The sequence below is a fragment of the Hyalella azteca genome, unplaced genomic scaffold, assembly GCF_000764305.2.
Source record: "Hyalella azteca isolate HAZT.00-mixed unplaced genomic scaffold, Hazt_2.0.2 contig17414, whole genome shotgun sequence".
In the NCBI taxonomy this organism is placed as follows: Eukaryota; Metazoa; Arthropoda; class Malacostraca; order Amphipoda; family Hyalellidae; genus Hyalella; species Hyalella azteca.
The window spans coordinates 22,564-41,559 of record NW_025947197.1 but is presented as its reverse complement, the minus strand read 5'-3'; the positions used below and the strand labels follow the sequence as shown (position 1 = coordinate 41,559).

Here is an 18,996-nt window from a genome sequence, read left to right as displayed (position 1 = left end):
AGTTCTTGAGTATTCCTCTTGCTGAAAACAGCATTTTTTATTTGCTTGCGAGAGGAGCTCTTGTCCTCACCAAGGTCTTCAGTTATAAAAAACAACGGAAGATTGTAATTGAAACCATGCAATTAGAAGTAAAATCTGACAAATATTGCGTTAATTCAAGGAAATTGCACTGCACGTGTGGTTTTTTCCTTTTTTTTGCCACAATGAGTCTGATTGAGATGTGCATGGTATACTGATCAGTAGAGAGAAAACAAAAGCCGAGCACATCTCATAAATAAATTCGCACGCTTCGGGAACATTTGTTTGCAAAATTTACCTTCATGTTAGCAGTTTTAATACATGAATTACCTATTTTTTCTTAATGACCACAGTTCATGAAGAAATAATTTTTTTATTATTCAGAATTTAAGTCTGTTACTCCTTTACGGGTGAAGTTAATTATTGCGAAAATACTGATGGTAAAGATAGGCGAAGGAATGTATTATAGAAAACTCTGCCTTTTCAATTTTGGATCTTCATTTATGATTGGTGCCTCTTACTGTTCAATTTTATGTGTTAGATTCGTGATGTTGTCTTGCTTTGCTGCGTATTTATTACTGGTGCCACATTTTCCTCAGCATCATTGCTTTATTTTCATGACGATGTCCTTAGTTCTGATCCACAGATGGGACTCTGGAGCAGTAACCCCTTGGACACTGGCCCGTGGCCTCCCCCTGGTTGACGTATTCTCCCACGACCGCGACAGGCATTGAGGACGTGTCTTGCAGGTACGTCAGATACGTCTGGCAGTCATCCTCCAGGAGACCTAAGGGCTAAGGTATAATATTGAAATACACAATATAGGAGACCTAAGGTATAATAATGAAATACACAAATATAGTATTCGCTTTCCGTGACAATCGAAGTAACCCGTATAACTTTGTTAATATTGTGATGTTCTAGACGTTTTAATTAGTAGGCGAGTTACGCAATCGGTTAACCAAAACACTGGAATATTTTCACCAGAATAAATTGCAGGAATTAGGCAAGCAATACGAGAGCATAGTGTAAACTGCGATGCATCAAAACTATTTGCATAAAATAGTCACTACTTACAACGGTTTGCACTTCCTTTCATATTAGAGATTATATTATTGATGAGGGACGAAATATAATTGCAAGTTTTATTGAAGAAGACTTACAGAAGAAGAAAGCGACGGTGGTGCCGGGCACGAAGCGACGTTGGTGCAACTGCCATGAGTGCTGAGTAGCTTCTACCGTACAAGTTGTGCCGCTTGTTTGGAACATCGAAATGTAGTTAGCCAGTGTATTTCCTGCTGGGCTTCATAGATCGGCTCTCAACCTTCAGTTCTCAATGGCCTGGAGCGTAGTCCGTTATGCGTTGGCCGAAAATAATATTGAAACTTACCCGTCGGCATCAAATACTTTTTCAAGAAACGCAGATCGGCGGTAAAAGTGAGGGAAAAATCCCTACGAATGAAATGTGATAAAATCATAATCGGGATTTGCAACATACTCGAAGATCACACCACCTCGAAAAGTAGGTTGCATATATCTTCCCACCCCGATCAGGTTGCACACATCACCCCACCTGGAAGAGTAGGCTGCACACATCACTCTATCTGGAAGAGTAGGTTGCATACATCTCCCTACCTGGAAGAGTAGGTTGAACACATCACCCTACCTTGAAGAGTAGGTTGCATACATCACCCTACCTGGAAGAGTAGGTTGCATACATCACCCTACCTGGAAGAGTAGGTTGCATGCATCACCCTACCTGGAAGAGAAGGTTGCAGTAGTCGAAGTGGCCAAACTCGGTGGCGTTGAGGAACCAGCGGGGACTGGGTGGATCGAGTGCTCTGTAGAAGCGCATGTTGCTCATGTCTGCCGGAGTTCGGTTATGATTATGCTTAAAATTAACCTAATTAATTTTAATCATAATCATAATTTTAATTAAAAAATTATGCTTAAAAAAGAGCATGGCAGCATTGTATAGTAAAGTTCGCTTTGAAGTTAAGCCAACTCTGGCCAGTCGTGAATTGCCGCAAAGCTTGTTACTTGAGTTGTCTCATTAACAAACGGGTCCGACCCTTAATCCTCGATGCAAAGCGTTATCACTTCCGTCAGTTGGCTCGATTTATACCTCTTTCGCACTAGCACTATGACCTCGACTTACGAATTCGTTTATTACCTAATGTAAAATCTACACAGTATTTCCGATGATTCGGCAAGAGATATTTACACAAACAGATATTTGTTTCGTATTTTGTCAGATTTACTCGATTATTTTGAAATTTAAAACATTTTTTTGTATACCTACGTTCAAGTTTCAAGGTTAGCATTTTCGAATTTATTGCAGAAATCACTAGGAGTTTATTGAAGGTTATACACACCTACATAGCCTCGCTATTTGGCTAGAGAACTGCTTACTTATAAAGGAAAAATCCAGTACTAAGTAAGACGTGACGAAAGCAAATAATCATCTTTCAACTCACTGGTCCAATAAAGACATCATGCCATTGTCACCGACTGAAAAAATCTTTAAATCACTTTCACATAGTTTCTAAACGTTATCACAAATAACTGGTTCTCTCGTTAGTTATTTTAGATATCGAATATTTTTTATGTAGGAAGAGTAATCTGAAATTGTTATGAGTTAATAGTTGATTTTTTATATTGAAATCCAAGTGGCGTATAAGAATTTAAGGTTTTCATCACTCGTAGAGTTTGACAATCACCAATGCTGCTCAAATGAATAATCAATTCGCTATAAGAAATGCCCCTGTTAACTCGGGGTAGTTCAAGTTTGGCAAATCCACTCAAATTTTAAATGTATGAATGAATACTTGTCTGAATGAATATGTATGTATATGAATGAATGAATGAATATTGTCTGAATGAATCTTGTATGAAATTCCAAGATTACTAATCTCGAAGTTGACAGTTTTGATGACCAGCTTGCCAACTCAAGAACTGTTGAGGTAGCGCTGAAATTTTTGGGGCAAGTTCTCCTCATTTCCAACTTACCCCTTATCGTTTTCGTTTCATGCTACAACCTCGGATGCTAATGATTTCTGATTTGATGCCTTCCATCAAACATAAGCCGCGATTATTTTACCATGCATTAATATAGATTGTTTCCTTTCAAATGCAGTCTTCAAACGCGTTATTGCGAAATAGTATCCTAGTTAGTGTGGGACACGCTCCAAACATTTCATATCAAAACAATGGCATTTTTATACGAATGCATGCAGCCACGCAATTTAAACATGCAATTTTCTATATAACGGAGAAACAATTTCCAAGAATACTGAAGTCAACGGGTTTTCGTTCACCTTGTGTTCAGTAGTTATAAGGAACACGTAAAACGTTTCATCCGGGACCCGAGGAAGGGGTGATCTGCCTAGCGTTGACTCAGAGACGGAGGACGACGAAGGCGGCGCATCAGCGTGACCGTGGACTAAGAAGTCCTAAACTCATCATGAGGTCTCGTGTGGTCACGAATTCTCTGCCCTGCAACTACACAGCTCGCAGCTCGTGCAGCTTCATAGTCTTTATTTGTTGCCCTAACCAAGATGGTATTATTGTACAAGATATAGGTGAAGATAATGATATTTCGGCGCTCGGACTAAGGACGGATTAGTATTCACAGTTGATTTACCGGAATTTAGATACGAAGACATGCATGTTTTAATTTTTAACAGTTGCGAATCACAATTTGTTTTTAATTCAATTTAATTATAATTCCTTTACATCTCAGCTCACGGATATAATTCCACAAAGCTCAAATTAATTTACAGTATACATCTTCCTTTCGTGTTTTGAAATGGGTTACAGTCTGCCCAATATGAACTTTCAGATTTGCAGCGCGGTAGCCCGAGAAGCATGCAATGTCAGGCCTTATACATCGATCAGCTGCAGTCATATCACTTCAATGTGGACATCAACATATCAACAATTACATTCCGAGTGAACGTTGTGGGTGTATATGCGACTCCGCTGTTCATGCACGAACACACCGTTGTATTTCTATGCACACACATGCACGTGCACACACAGTCCTCTTATCTTAAATGCGGTGGAGTTCTAGATTACAGGTGAAAGAGAGCACGAGTTGGACGAGTGGTAGGGGTAACTGACAGAGATCAGACCTGTTATTTTTATATCTTCATTTTTCAATGAACTCAGATAACTTTCGAATATATTATTGCTGTTTAGCGCCACATTTATTGCAACTTCCAGATTGTTAGCAAATTCTTTTAAATGTCCTCATTCCACACCTTCCAAGCTTCCACTTGTACCAGTCTCTTTCAGTCTTTTGCTTGTGCTTTCACTTTGTGTTATATTTTACAAACTATTGTAATATCTACTGAACAATTCTACAAAGTTCCATAACTCTGACCAAATTATCATGTTTTAATTGAGCAACATATTAAAGGTATAATATGCTATAATCACCACCTAAAATTACCTTTATTATGGAATATCTGTTCTGTCTAATATATCATAAACTCTATCTATGTAGTATAATCGGAGCAAACTGCTTATATACGTACTCACACTGCCATCTGTTCGGCATTCTTTGCATTGAAGAAACAACTGCTAAGATTGAAGCTCAATGTAGTAGAGAATGTATTTACATATAGTTGATTGAACCTTCCCTAAGGCCCTGGATTTAGTAAACGCAGTTTGTCTCAAATGTTGAGTCGTACAAGAAAAATATGATTACCCACAACAACTATTAATCAAAATTTTGCGTTAGAATTCTCCAAGATTTCTTTTTCTGTAATGTAGTAGGGCAACATGGGGCAGCGCGCCCCCCACTTTTTTTTAACTAAATTTTTGATGAAGTTTTAATTGATACGAGGTTGTTCTTTGTTTTGTTTAAAGGTACAACTAATGAGGAATGTATAATGATGTGAATTAGACGCCTATAGAGTTATTCAATTTTTAATGAAACACTATTTTGTAAAAAGTGTCCAAATGGGCCCATTGCCCCACTCCTGGGGCAATGGGCCCATGGGCTTGGGGCAAGGCGCCCACCCTTGGTCCCTTTACCATAAATGCATATTTTAAAATAAATGCATATTTTTGCATAAAATGCATATTTTTTTAAATGCATATTTTTTTTTAAATGAAAAAACAACACCTTACAGATAAAAATAAGAAAATGTAATAAAAAATATGACATTCACTCATTTATTAACAACTCAAAAAATCATATACTTAACATGAAAAGATGTACCCTTGGCTTAAAAAATCTATCACTGACGTGAAGAAAAATATTTCATTGATAAAAAAATATATATCCGTGACTTGAAAAATATATCCTTGCGATAAAAAATTCATTCTTGACCTGAAAAATTTATCCTTGACTAGAAAAAATATATTTAGTTGATCAGAAAAAAACTTCGTTCCAGGTTCGTCCATAATCCAGATATTATGTGCAGAGAATTCGTACCTAATCGTGATTTCAGCCAACACCATAAAAACTCATCAACTTTTGGCTCATGGCTCATTGGTGTTGGCTGAAATCAACTTTTGGCAAGGCAAGAGTCAATAACTCGATAAGGGGGTCATAAATACGCATAACTAGAAACTAAACCTGCTGCCTTGAGGCGGCAAATCAAAAAATCATGCAATATGAAGTGTAATTTGTAATTCAAAAAGCTAATCATAGTTTGAAAAGGTCATTGATACAAATCTAATGATGTATAACACAAGACTTCACCATGAGCGCTTTGCCCCTTGACACGCGTGGGCCCGTTGCCCCACAAGGTATCATTTCAATTTATATCGTGTCAACATTTTATTTTAGAAGCTAATAATCTAAACTTGATCTCAAAATTATCCCTATAAATATTATTTCGAAAATATAATTCACAGTAATTTCAAAAGCTTAATCTACAGTAATCGAAAAAAATTTTATGTAGCAGCAAAAAAATTTTTATCTGGTCTAAAACAGTTATTCACAAATAACTTTATAACGCAAACACTTAGCAAAACGTAAATCCGTACACTTCATCCCAGTGAAGCTGTCGACCGGCGGTAGAGAGCACGGACCAATATCTGCCATACTTAGCGAGAAACCCGCTATGGGCCCATGACCCGCAGTGGGCTCGCTGCCCCATGTTACCCTACCTGCTTCACTGCAGTCCTCATCCGACTGGCAGGTTCTGGATGAGAAAGATATGTTGTCTCTTTGTACTTGAGTCGATGTTGGGGCAGCTGTGTTGTGCGTTGCTCTGTTTTTGAATAAATCATTTCTCTTTCGTGTGACTTCTATTCGCGTATTATCTTTTAAGTCGCTACTTTGGCTGATAAATCTTACCTAGACCCATGTCTACCACCAGATTACCATGTTTCAACCCAGTACAGCGAACAAATAAAAAGCTATAACATTTTACAGTTACCATCAAAAATAGCAGTGAATTACCTTCTTTTATGGAGTTTCGTTGCAATCGCTTAGAAACTTTTTTCCATTAATGTGGACAATTTTGAATATCACTAGGTTCTTATGAGGAAACGACGGCTCAAAATTGGGTAAATACCGTGAAATATGCCTTATTCTAAGTAGAAATTTACATGAAGCATTATTACTTTTATTAAAAATAGGTCATTAAGATGGCAGTATTTCGTGTTAGGTGGGGGCACGTCAATTGATGACGAAAATCCTTTATATGTGAGAAGCTATTTCAAAACAACCTATATTCTTCCACACATTCGTGTGGTTACTTGACGGAGTGGACATTCTTCAATGACCATTTAAAACTGTAAAAACTATTCAATAAGAGCCTATTTGGAAATAATGAGGCTATACAAATCTAATGATTGGAATTTCACTACTCAAGCTGCTAGTAGAACTTGCTTCAATGATTTTATGATTTGCAGAATTCAACACACTCAATCGAGATTTAACTCTGAAAAAGAAAATAAACATTAATCACAGCATTTTTACTTCTGCTGTGACTGCAATTTGAGGAATAACGTAATTAGTGTCAAGAAAATTTCTTTTGCTCAGTTGTTATGATATGGCGGCGAATAAATTGAGCAGTGTGTTGCCACGCAGGCTACAGCGTCTACGCCTATTACATTTTTGCCTCTCCATGAGAGAGATATAGTTATTCTTTGAGAGATATAGTTATTCTTTGAGAGATATAGTTCTTTGAGAGATATAGTTATTCTTTGAGAGATATAGTTCTTTGAGAGATATAGTTATTCTTGTTTCACCGTCAAAGTCTGGACGGTAGTGTCGATTCTTCCCTTGATTATTATTATACAAATGTTTTGAACAAATACTGTATATTCAAAACTAAACAGTAGCTGGTGAGATTTAGTGCTTCTTTGCCCAAAAACCGATTCACTTTTTGCCCCTTGTATGGGCCATCCTTACCCAATTAGGCGTGTCCTAAAGCTGAATCGTGTAATAATATAATAATAATAATCGTGATATGTGCCGATAAGTGTGTAAGTATTTAAGCAGTGTGACCAATTCATTTTGCTGTAGTGATGAAATTACCTTATGTTCGACAGTAAACATTTTCACGAAGTAAAAAAAAACTCACTAACAAATTATAGTAGCTCCTTAATTAAGTATTAGCCTTTCCCCCGGATCTCCCTCAAGTGTCACAGTGGGCATCACATGACAATAATATATACCAACAAATAGTCGTACTTTATTACTTCCCGCCATTAGGTCTTCGGCCAAAAACATGGCCATGTATTCGGCTGGGTTTGAGGTGGAGGCTCGATGAGCGCACGCCCGAGGGAGAGGACTTTCATGGTTACAACAAGTAATATATTAATTATGCAATTACGTCAAATTATTCTCTCATATTACAAAAATTTAACCACTTACTTATTAGGACAGCAGTGGGTGGTAATATGGCCTGAATATTACGCTGTACGCGTCCACCGCTGCTGAGGGTGTTAGCTCGTCAGTACCAGACTGCAACGCTGGCTTTCTTTTCCTACGTTGACACTCAACCTGGTTTTAAAAAATTTTCTACGGCGACTTGCATATTTTGAATTTTCGTAATTATGAGGCATTTTTGGTTAGAATTCATTTCAAATTTGCCCATAATTGTCATGCTACTCGCGAAATAACCCTCAAGTTGAATTTTTTAGCTTTTACTATTCACAATTTCTATTCATTCCTCGGATATATTTCTATCTATATCTCGTTTTTTTTTCGACCACTATTTACAATCTGAGCACAAATTCATGTACAATGCTTTATAATATAGCCTGTGTTATACTTTTTACAAAGCCTGTAAAAGATATAGCCTATCAGTCTTTTCCTGTATCTGCGTGTGGAAATGAGAGTTGAAGCTATTAGGTATTATTAACAGATTTGTATCTACGCTACATCACCGTCGCCAGTGGAACAGTCATTCATTGACCGTAGTGTTTCAGAACTCATTTCAGTCCTTCAACAAGGATATCCCCCTCATCGACGGAAGATTTTCGGACCAGTTGGCGCAGGCACAATTAACGGTAGCTTTTTTCTTGCGATCTGCATACACGAAGACAGCTCACGCACTTTCATTTGTGGTTGCTAAAGATTACCAAAATTCCTCAGAGGAAGGATAAACGTATCTCTTGCCAAATAAAACTACGTATGAATTCTTTAATGTCTATTGTAACATTTTCCAGCCTCTTGTTCCCAAACCCTGATATTTTCAATACTAGTTTAAAATGTTTCGAATTTTAGTGACATGGTTTCAACTGCAGTTCTTGAGTGTTCCTTTTGCTGAAAACGGCATTTTTTTATTTGTTTGCCACAGTGATGAAAGTTATTGATTTTTCATTGATCCTAAGTAATAATAATTACTTAGTATATAATCATTATTATAATTACATAATATATAATAATTATTATTATTACGGTAATAATGTGTAACATTTGTTAATAAATCGAAAATATTGCGGAAAAAATTATTCAGAAAAAACTGTCGAAATAATTTAAATTTGCCATATATGGACCTCTATATATACGTTCGCAGAAATACACCTGTGGTACGCATATGTACCACTTCAAAGTCAACGTGTAAAATTTTTTTTCGCTTTTAACTTGTCTAGAGTTTAAGCCCATGACCTGTGAGCCAGTGATCACAGCACAATTGTATTGCTGCACCGAGATGCCTTAGCACTACAAACGATATCCTCGCACACAGCAGTTAATCTTACGTCTTACCTACGAGACACCTCCGAAGCTAGTGGCGCGCTCATCCGCTCGGACCGAGGTTTTTATAGTCCGCGAACTAGACTTACCAGAGTGGCTTGTGGGGTGGCTCCAAGGCCCTCCAGTCACAAAATAACAACGGAAGATTGTAAATGAAACGATGTAATTAAAAATGAAATCTGACATATATTGCTTTAATTCAAGAAAATTGCACTGCACGTGTGGGGTTTTTCGTTTTTTTTCCACCACAGCAAGTCTGATTGAGGTGTGCATTGGAAACTGATCAGTAGAGATAAAACAAAAGCCGTGCAAATCTCAAAAATAAAGTCGCATGCTTCAGGAACATTGGCATGCAAAATTTCCCTTCATGTTAAGTTTTAGTACAAGGATTACATATTTTTATCTTAATGGCCACAGTTCATGAATCCATAATTGTTATTATTATTCAGAATTTCAGACTGTTACTCCTTTACGCGTGGATTTAATTTTAACGAAAATATAGTAAAGATAGGCGAAGGAATGCATTATAGAAAACTCTGCTCTTCTATTTTGGATTTTCAAGTATAATTGGTGCCTCATATTGTTCAATTTTATTCATTGCTTTCGTGATGTTGTCTTGCTTTGCTGCGTATTTATGACTGATGTCTCATTTTCCTCAGAATCATTGCTTTATTTGCATGATGATGTCCTTAGTTCTGATCCACAGATGGGACTCTGGAGCAGTAACCCCTTGGACACCGGCCCGTGGCCTCCTCCTGGTTGACGTATTCTCCCACGACCGCGACAGGCATTGCGGACGTGTCTTGCAGGTACGGCAGATACGTCTGGCAGTCATCCTCCAGGAGACCTGAGGTATAATAATGAAATATACAAATATAGTATTCGCTTTTTTGTGACAATCATAGTAACCCGTATAACTTTGTTAATATTGTGATGTTCTAAACGTTTTAATTAGTAGGCGAGTTGCATGATCGAGTAACCAAAACACTGGAATAATTTCACCATCATAAATTTCAGGCATTAGGCAAGCAATACGAGAGCAGAGTGTAAACAGCGAGGCATCGGAACGATTTGCATAAAATAGTTACTACCTGCAACGTTTTGCACTTCAATTTATGTGAATGATTATATTATTGAGAAGGTACGAAATATTATTGCAAGTTTTATTGAAGAAGACTTACTGAAGAAGAAAGCGACGGCGGTGCCGGGCACGAAGCTGCGGTACTTGCTGAACTCAAGGAGGCCAGCCTCCCGGTTGGTGGCGCAGAAGTGCGATACCGCAGCCGCTTCCTGCGCAAGACGGGCAGCCATGTGAGGTCTGGGAGTGAGGTTATTATCATATAGCAGGAAATAGTGTTGCATGTGGATCAAAAGAAAAGAGAACCGACAGTAGAACACTAGAAAGATAGTGAGAGAGCAGGGGACAAAAAATGCAAAGTAGAAAATAAATTATCGCCAGTCGAAAACGTTTGAGATAATGAAGAACATGGTATACAAAATATATGTACAACAACATGGAAATAAAAGTGACAACTAACTAAAACCCGAAAATTAACAGGCAGATGAAATGTTAGCAACGGGAACCCGCTTACACTATCACAATTTCTGTAGGTGCAAAAATTATGTGTTCAGGATCAGAGAGCTAGATTTATATCAAGTCTAAGGTCTCTTCCCTAAGCTACCCACACAATTTTTTTTGCACTTTGATCCTCGACTCGCGGAAAGGTCTCTTTTTCTCGAAGAAATATAGTGATACCATAAATTTTCAGCGCCGTAGCTCTCGTCGTGCGTGTAGTTCAGCGTTTCGTTGTTTATCTTAACTTGCACAATTGCAACATGTTGTGAATGCAAGTTACCTTATAGGATACCATCTTAATTCTGTGGCCTTGAGAAACTTTTTCGTTCATTCGTCATCTGTCCGCAGCGGAGTAAAGACCAAACTAAGATCTGAACGTATTTTGGTGAGCCTAGTTTTCATGTTCGAACATTTCTTTGCTGTTTATAGAAATCCTTTGCAATTACTTGAATATTTTCGAATATTGTTTTTAAATTTAATAACCTTTTTACTTTGAATAATTTTTTGTATTTGTACCGGTTTCTTTCCAGGAACCGTGAATTCTGGGAATATAAAGCGAAAATGAACACTGGATGCACGCATATTCAATTAATCCTGCCACAGACAATAGGTTGCGTTGTAAAGCACGAAATGGTCCGTAACACAACACTTTAGCATCTATGAATTTCAAGTTTGATTACATTCACGTTAATGAACTTCTTTTCGTACAATAAATCGTCTAAACTACTTCGTATGATAAAAAGAACAGAATGTTAAATTTAAATAATACTACTCGAATGATCTTTAGACTACTCGAATGATCTACTCGAATGATCTTAGAGTTTGTAGACAATGCTATGCCAAAACGTTAGAAATTGACTAAATTACGCCAGTGTATCTTTTGCTGCATGGGATTGGTAGATTGGCTCTCAACCTTCAGTTCTCAATGGCCACGAATGTTTTCTGTAATGCGTTAGCCGAAAATTATATTGAAACTAACCCGTCGGCATCAAATACTTTCCCATGAAACGCAGATCGGCGGTGAAGGCGAGGGAAAACCCTACGAATGAAATGTGATTAAATCTCAACCGTGATTTGCAACTTACTCGAAGATCACCCCCCTCGAAGAGTAGGATGCAGATATCTTTCCACACCGAGCAGGTTGCACACTGTACCCTATCTGGAATATATCTAATAGGCTGCACACTTCATCCTACCTGGAAGAGTAGGTTGCATACATCACCCTACCTGGAAGAGTAGGTTGCATACGTCCCTCTACCTGGAAGAGTAGGTTGCACACATCACCCTACCTGGAAGAGAAGGTTGCAGTAGTCGAAGTGGCCAAACTCGGTGGCATTGAGGAACCAGCGGGGGCTGTCGGGATCGAGTGCTCTGTAGAAGCGCATGTTGCTCATGTCTGCCGGCGCGCATGTTGTGCTTGTCAAGTTGCTCCCTTTAACCAAAAAAAAAAAAACAATGTGGACACATGACAAGAGGAGCTAAAAACATTTACTGAGCAACGGGGTTGAAAAATAATTTTATCTAACGGGAAGGAAGATAATTTTTACTTTTAAAAGAGCATGGGAGCATTGTATAATAGCGTTCACGTTGAAGTGAAACCATCTCTGGCCAGTCGTTAATTGTCGCAAAGCTCGTTACTTGAGGTGTCTCATTACCGAACGGTTCAGACCCTTAATCCTCGTTGAGAAATGTTGACGGCTAGGTTTATATCAAGTTCGCAGGTCGCGGTGCTGTAGTATCCTTAGTATCCTTAGTATTTGTTTGGGACATAGCAGTCCCAGGCAACGATGGATCGCCGCCTCTGATTATCGTTCATCCGCCCTCATTTGGGCCACCTGATGCACGTTGCCTGTTGCTTGCTTCTCCTGGTAGTGTTGCAGGGGAGGTCGATCTAGGATTGTGCTCAGGAACACGTCTAGTTGTCTCTTGAAGGTCTCCAGGGTGGACTCCCCCTCTCTTAGATCCCTTGGTAGGGCGTTGAACAGCCTTGGCCCTCCCACGGAAAGCGATCCTTCCCGCAGGGATTGAAATCTGACTGCGGATCTGTTACGCAGGGGAGGGATCTTGCACAGTCTCCCCCTTCTCTCGTTGTGATATGTCTGAATCCTGAAGGTCTCGCTCTCGAAGTTTGGCACCATTCCGGTTATCATTTTCCATGTGTTCAGAATGACATACCTCTCCCGTCTCCTCTGCAGTGAGTACAGATTCAGTCGCTGTAACCTCTCCCAGTAGTTAAAATTCTCCATCCCTCTGATCCTGGAAGTAAAGGTTCGTTGGACTCCTTCCATTTGCCGTATTGCGCATAGTGTGAACGGAGTCCAGAGCTGGCAGCAGTATTAATGGATAGGTATTACAAGGGCTCTGAAGAGTGTGATCATCGGTTCCGCTTCTCTCGTTCTGAACGTCCGCCAGATCCACCCCATCTGTCGTCTACCTNCTGTAGCTTGAAAACTGTAGGAGGAGATAGGTTTTCCGTGACAATAAGTTGCATAAGTTGAACTTTTCAGGACGGCGCGACAAAGTCTCGCGCGCCTCGAAATAGGCACTCAATGTAGCATGGATACCAAACTACAGGCTTCTGTAGCTTAGTCCACTCAAGGATGCAAGCAGCAACTTGTAGCGCACCTCCACGTACAATGTTAGGAAGGTAACTGAGCTCAGATGCCAGATACACCAAGATATGTAGTCTTGCCGCTGTAATTTTCTCTGGTCTATTTACTGAAGGAACTCCACCCCCCGCCCCCAAATAAAGGCGGGCCATCTGCGTCAATATTGCCGTATATAGATGGCAGTACTGTCTCTTATACACATCTAGATGTGTATAAGAGACAGGACTAAGCATGTAACTGCAGCACAACTCAAGTAGAAACTATATTCAAAGATTTCAGCAGCTAATTAATTTATATCTAATTTCTTAAAGAACTCTCCCACCCGCTTCCCTTTAAAGAGACGTCATTAACGTAAATATTGGCGTTCAGCGATGGCAGTGGTACCATTGGAAAGAGCAGAATTCCAGCTTTCAGATGAGCACAAAAACCGAAAAACGTCAAAATTGAAAATTTTAGCTAGGTCGGTCCCCTTAACTTTAACCTTTAGATGTTCCAGCCTCTGCCTCTCTATATTTCCGGAGGCAGCCGTTACCTGGTTGTTCAAGCTCGCTCGTTTCTCATAAGGATCCGTCTGTCCCTCGGAATTATGTGGCGTTTGGGGGTCGTTTTTTCTGGGGTGTGACGCACGCATATCTGCAGTAATACTTCGCATAGTTTGTTGTACATTGTTTCGTAGCACAGCACAACGACCTGGAATTCATTGATTACCTAATTTAAAAGCAACCTAGTATTTCCGATGATTCGGTAAGAGCCTTATTCTTTTGTATTTTGCCAGATTTTATCGATTATTGTGAAATTTAAAATAGCTCTTCGTGTACTCACGTTCAAATTTTAAGGTCTGCATCTTCGATTTTATTGCAGAAACTACTGCGAACTCCAATGGAGAGTTCTTGTATCAAATCATCTCTGACCCTCACCCGAGGAAATTCGAAATTTTCTTAACAATTATGTCAAACAGGAAGGAAGATAGCTTTTACTTAAAAAAACGTGGCAGCAGTAGCGTTCGCCAGTAAGATTAAACCATGTCGTCTAACCAGTCGTCAATCGCCGCAACGCTCATTACTTGCTTACAAGTGGTCTGAAAACTAACCATTTGATTAGTTTATTTTTGATTTTATTTGATTGACCCTAACGTTTGATCCAAATGCTTTTATTTGATTTTATTCCAGTATTGGGGCCATCGGGTTTGCCGAGATGCCTTTACGTTATGTTTTAACAGTGTCCTTGCGAAAGAGGTCAAAATACCTTGCAGGTTAAATACTTAGGGTCCAAATGCTCGCCTGAGGTTGCAGATGTTTTTATGCATTCGCTTGAGTGATGTTTTCTCGACAGGATACCAGGACTCGTTCTGTACAAAAGATACAGAGACGACATCCTCATTCTAAGTGGAGCAAGTGAATATAAATTTCACTCATTCCTCTAGCAACTGAATTCAATGCACAAGTAAATCAAATTCACCATAGAGACGAGCAGCCTGGAGCTTAATTTCTTTCATCTCACGATATATAAAGATGAAAACTTTGAGAAGAATGTCACAGTGGACACAATAACCTATTTAAAACGGGTTGAAACATTCCAATATATAATTAAACGCCTCTAGCGCCCACCCTAGCTTCTGTTTAAGAGGCTTTATTAAAGGGGAACATCTTGCGACATAAACGAAACTGTAACAATGTCCCACACTTAAAAAAATGTATTACCGTTTCATAAACATCTTATAAAACAAGGATATGGCAAATAACAATTTCTGGAACCACTAAAGGAAGTTCTAAAAAAAGGAAAAAGTAAAAAAAAACTGGAACATTCGCTCTTCTTTAAAATGAAGTACCACCCTGTAATATCAAACCATAAGCTGAGGAACGCATTGAACAAAAATTGACAATGAATGAATATTTTGAACTTAAACCTATCTTCCCTTCCCCGCCTACAATCTTCTCCAAAAGAAACGAAAACCTGGAAGAATTCCTAATTAAATCAAGGTTAGAAGAATCAAACTCAGAAAACGAAGACCTAAAAATATTGATAAACTTCTTATAAGAAAAATCTTACTTTGAAAAAAGAAAAATCCATGAGAGACTGACGAGTAAAACGAAATGGTGTCATCGCTCTATAAATGAAAACAATAATAAATAACATATATTTTGATCGAATCAGAAAAGAAAAGACAAGCTCACTTATCCACTAAACAAACACAATGATTTTATCTTATAATTCCGCAAAACATTTTTCCCCACTAATTTGGAGGTCTTAGCCCTATGCTGCTCTCTTTAATGGGATATTGGATTGACTCATGAATTGAATTAAGTTGCTCGAGGAATGAGTGAAATTCATTTTACTTGCTTCACTTAGGATACGGATGTCGTCTTTGTATCTTTCGTACAGAATGAGTCCCGGTATCTTGTCGAGAAGACATAACTCAAGCGAGTGCATACAAATATCTGCAACCTCAGGCGACCATTTGGACCCTAAGTATTTAACCAGGAAGGAATTTTGACCTCTTTCGCATGGATACGTAAAGGCATATCGGCAAACCCGATGGCCCTAATACCAGAATAAAATCAAATAAAAGCGTTTGGGGATATGGAGTACCAAATAATATTTAGGATCTTCAACAGAAAAAAAAACAAGCAAAAAATATAACTAAAAATAATTCTATTCTATGATTGGATTATAATGCTCAAAAGTTAAAATAAAGAGAAAAACTTGTTTCTTTCTTGAGCCCTTTTTGAAATTTTACTTATTTGGATCTCCTGAACAATTAACATTTTTGAAATGGGTCATCTTAAAAATCTACCTCCTCCTATGATTTTCAAGCTACAGCATTGAGAGATATACCATTCGATTTGCAAAAAAGATCTAGAGAATGGTTTTAACTTTTTTTGTAATTTCGTTATAGTTTGCATTATATTTTGCAAAAAGGGGAGAAGGTGGGGCAAAAATTGAATCAGGACAAAAATAAGAATTTTTAAAAGCTAAGACGAATCACTAGATATGATTTTTACAACTCGAAAGACATTTATCTCGATGTTGTAGCACGTTAATTGAATGAGGAGATTTTGATAAAAATCCCTTTTTTCGTTTTTATGAATTCCACGTTTTCTGCCATTTTTTCGAAAATTTACACGTAAAAAAAGTCATATATTACTGATTTTCAAATGTGCACCAAGTTTCAATGTGATCCGTCCGTGAGTAAAAAAAAGTTTTTTATGGAGACGCTCCCTTAAGCGTAATGAACTTGTATGTTTCTCGTCATGCGCGATTAAAAGATCAACAACAACATAATTCACTAAATATTCAGCCAAACATCATCAATTCTGCCCACTAAATTAGCAGCCCAATCAGTTTGGCAGTCAAATATCACCAAATCTGCCCATGGCTGGCAACTGCCTATCAACACTCAAGAGTTAACTTTGTATTCTTTAACTGTTCGTTCAGAATGGTTCGTTTTGTTTCCGTATTCTAAGTAATATATTGTTTTGCCTTGAATTTTAGTACAGGTCTCGTCTCGCTGTGTCACGTCTCGTTTTATTTCTTCTGCCTCGTTTCGTTTTAGAATCACCGGGACCTAAGTTTTAATAAAGTCCATGATACAAGTATTGTCCCGGTTCATACGCTTATTTCGGGACAAATTTTATCCTCTGTCCCGTTATTTTTTCCTGAAGATTTCACGTCTCGTACCGGTTGTCCCGGTTCATGTCGAGAAAATTATTCCGAGACGTAGGAGTCTACCCCACAGAAGAATATACTCGTATTATGTGATTGAGGTAAATGGAAACGTATCGTGCATGATTCAATCATTGAATGACGTACTCTGGACCATACACTATAGTATTCAGTTGATGTCTGCATTCATACACTTTTACATATAATTATTATTCTATGATGCATTTATTGCGGCGTCTGATTCAAACGAAATTTGAGGGAACGTCATACATGAGATTAATAGCAGGCGACCACAAAAGCGGCATAATAGGACATAAGATTAATATTGACTGCCACCATCTCACCCGGCACATCATCGAGCCCCGCAGCCATGACGATGGTGGGTATGGAGAAATTAAGGGTAGAGTCCAGCGAGGTGCAGTAATCGTCGACTACACCAAAAGGGTCAACCCCATCCACGGGGCTTGTCAACGCCATGCCCTTGAAGTTCTCGCAGCCGCTGAGCTGCAGGTAACTACACACCATGTGACCACCCGCAGAGTGCGACATGGCTGGCGCGTGACGAGGGCATGAGGCATAGAGACACGGAATGAATAAGGCATCTTTCGGTCTATTGTTATTTGAACCCCTTCTTGAAAAATAAAAATTGATTTCCAGAATATATGCTCACGATAACAATTATTTTTTTATTTGGACAATCATTTTCTACTGAGAATCTTTTTAGTAATAACAGGCTATGGCACATTAGAGGGCAGGTGTTCAAACTATTTCTCCAGTATGATGAGTACATGAAACGCCGTAGAATGCGAGTAAAATAATTTTTTCAAGACCTACAGATCGAAAGTTCAGTGTCGAAAAAGGCAAAAACGAGTTAAAGATTTTTTTATCAGATAATCCATCGTTACAACAAACATCCGTCTTAGCTAGTTGCGATCGAGAACACGCAGCTCACTGCTGCAATTCTGCTGTGCTTAACCGCCCGGTCTCCGTGCCGATTCTGACCAGAAACTGGCGCACAGAGCTAAGAGCTCACTCTGTGCGCCAGTTATTTGAACATTTCTAGTTTCTTTCAAGAATCCTAGATGCCTTTACTCTAAAATTTCACTGAAAAATGCCGTTTCTTGATAGCAACACAAGTATTTATTGATCAATATGATAATGAACAACAAGAGTAAAACTGTTGTGAATGCGTGTTACAGTTAATCACTGTTTAGCTCAACCAATTAAAATCGTTTTTGTTAGGACATGTGCGGAGGGAAACTGCATAAGATGCATGACTAATATAATTATTTAGAAATTGAAAATGAATATTTTTCGAAATAAAAATTAGAGGATTTGCCTTGTAATGATAATAGAGTCTAAATACTTGTATAAATTGGAGATTGAGGGTGTGAGAGTTTCAGAGGCAGAAAGAAAGCTAAAATTAAGAACAAAGGTAGACTAAGCAAGCAGAGCCAAGCTCTTAATAATATTGTACAGAGGATTCATATGGATATGAGTTTGGTGAATGGTTATAAAACTCTAGGATATAGTGATTAACAAGTGCTCGTAATTTCTATCGCCAATGGTGAACCAATTAGCTCCTCGAATATATATGACTAAAATTTGTTCTCTAATTGAACCAATTTATATTATTTGTTTAAGTATAAACCAAAAGATAAGCAGATAAGACGTTTTGGAAGCGTGAACGTTTGAACTTTGCGAAAGGCGACTATGTTGCACTCCGTGAAGCGGTGAATGCGGCGAATATTTCGGACGGTATTAAGGACGTGAATGTGGCTGATTCATGGTCATTTCTGAATGCCACGGTCATTTCTGCAGTTGATGCCTGTGTACCTTAGATGACGCTTGGAGGAGTCAAGAAGTCCCAGTAGATGAACAGTACAGTTAATGCTCAGCTAAAGACCAAGAAAAGAAGCCTATAAGCGTTATTTGCGAACTCGCAGCAATTCTGATTATAACCG

General features: G+C 38.5%; 1 protein-coding gene across 1 annotated transcript; it reads right to left on the bottom strand.

Annotated features, from left to right (window-relative positions):
- Positions 1 to 8,867: 8,867 nt before the first annotated feature.
- Positions 8,868 to 17,604, bottom strand: LOC108683295. The gene is made up of 4 exons (XM_018172596.2): positions 17,377 to 17,604; positions 12,050 to 12,192; positions 10,366 to 10,474; positions 8,868 to 10,031 (listed from the first exon to the last, which is right to left on the bottom strand). The coding sequence occupies exons 1-4, from the start codon at positions 17,579 to 17,581 to the stop codon at positions 9,874 to 9,876; spliced, it is 615 nt and encodes a 204-aa protein (XP_018028085.2). The 5' UTR covers positions 17,582 to 17,604; the 3' UTR covers positions 8,868 to 9,873.
- Between the last annotated feature and the right edge of the window lie 1,392 nt (positions 17,605 to 18,996).

Excerpts from the sequence above, each read along its gene's own strand:
- LOC108683295 (XM_018172596.2), bottom strand. The coding sequence starts at position 17,581 with ATGTCGCACTCTGCGGGTGGTCACATGGTGTGTAGTTACCTGCAGCTC. Across the intron at positions 12,193-17,376 it reads GGGGCTCGATGATGTGCCGG|GGAGCAACTTGACAAGCACA; the intron begins GTGAGATGGTGG and ends TTTTGGTTAAAG. Across the intron at positions 10,032-10,365 it reads CGCCGTCGCTTTCTTCTTCA|GTCTCCTGGAGGATGACTGC; the intron begins GTAAGTCTTCTT and ends ATTATACCTCAG.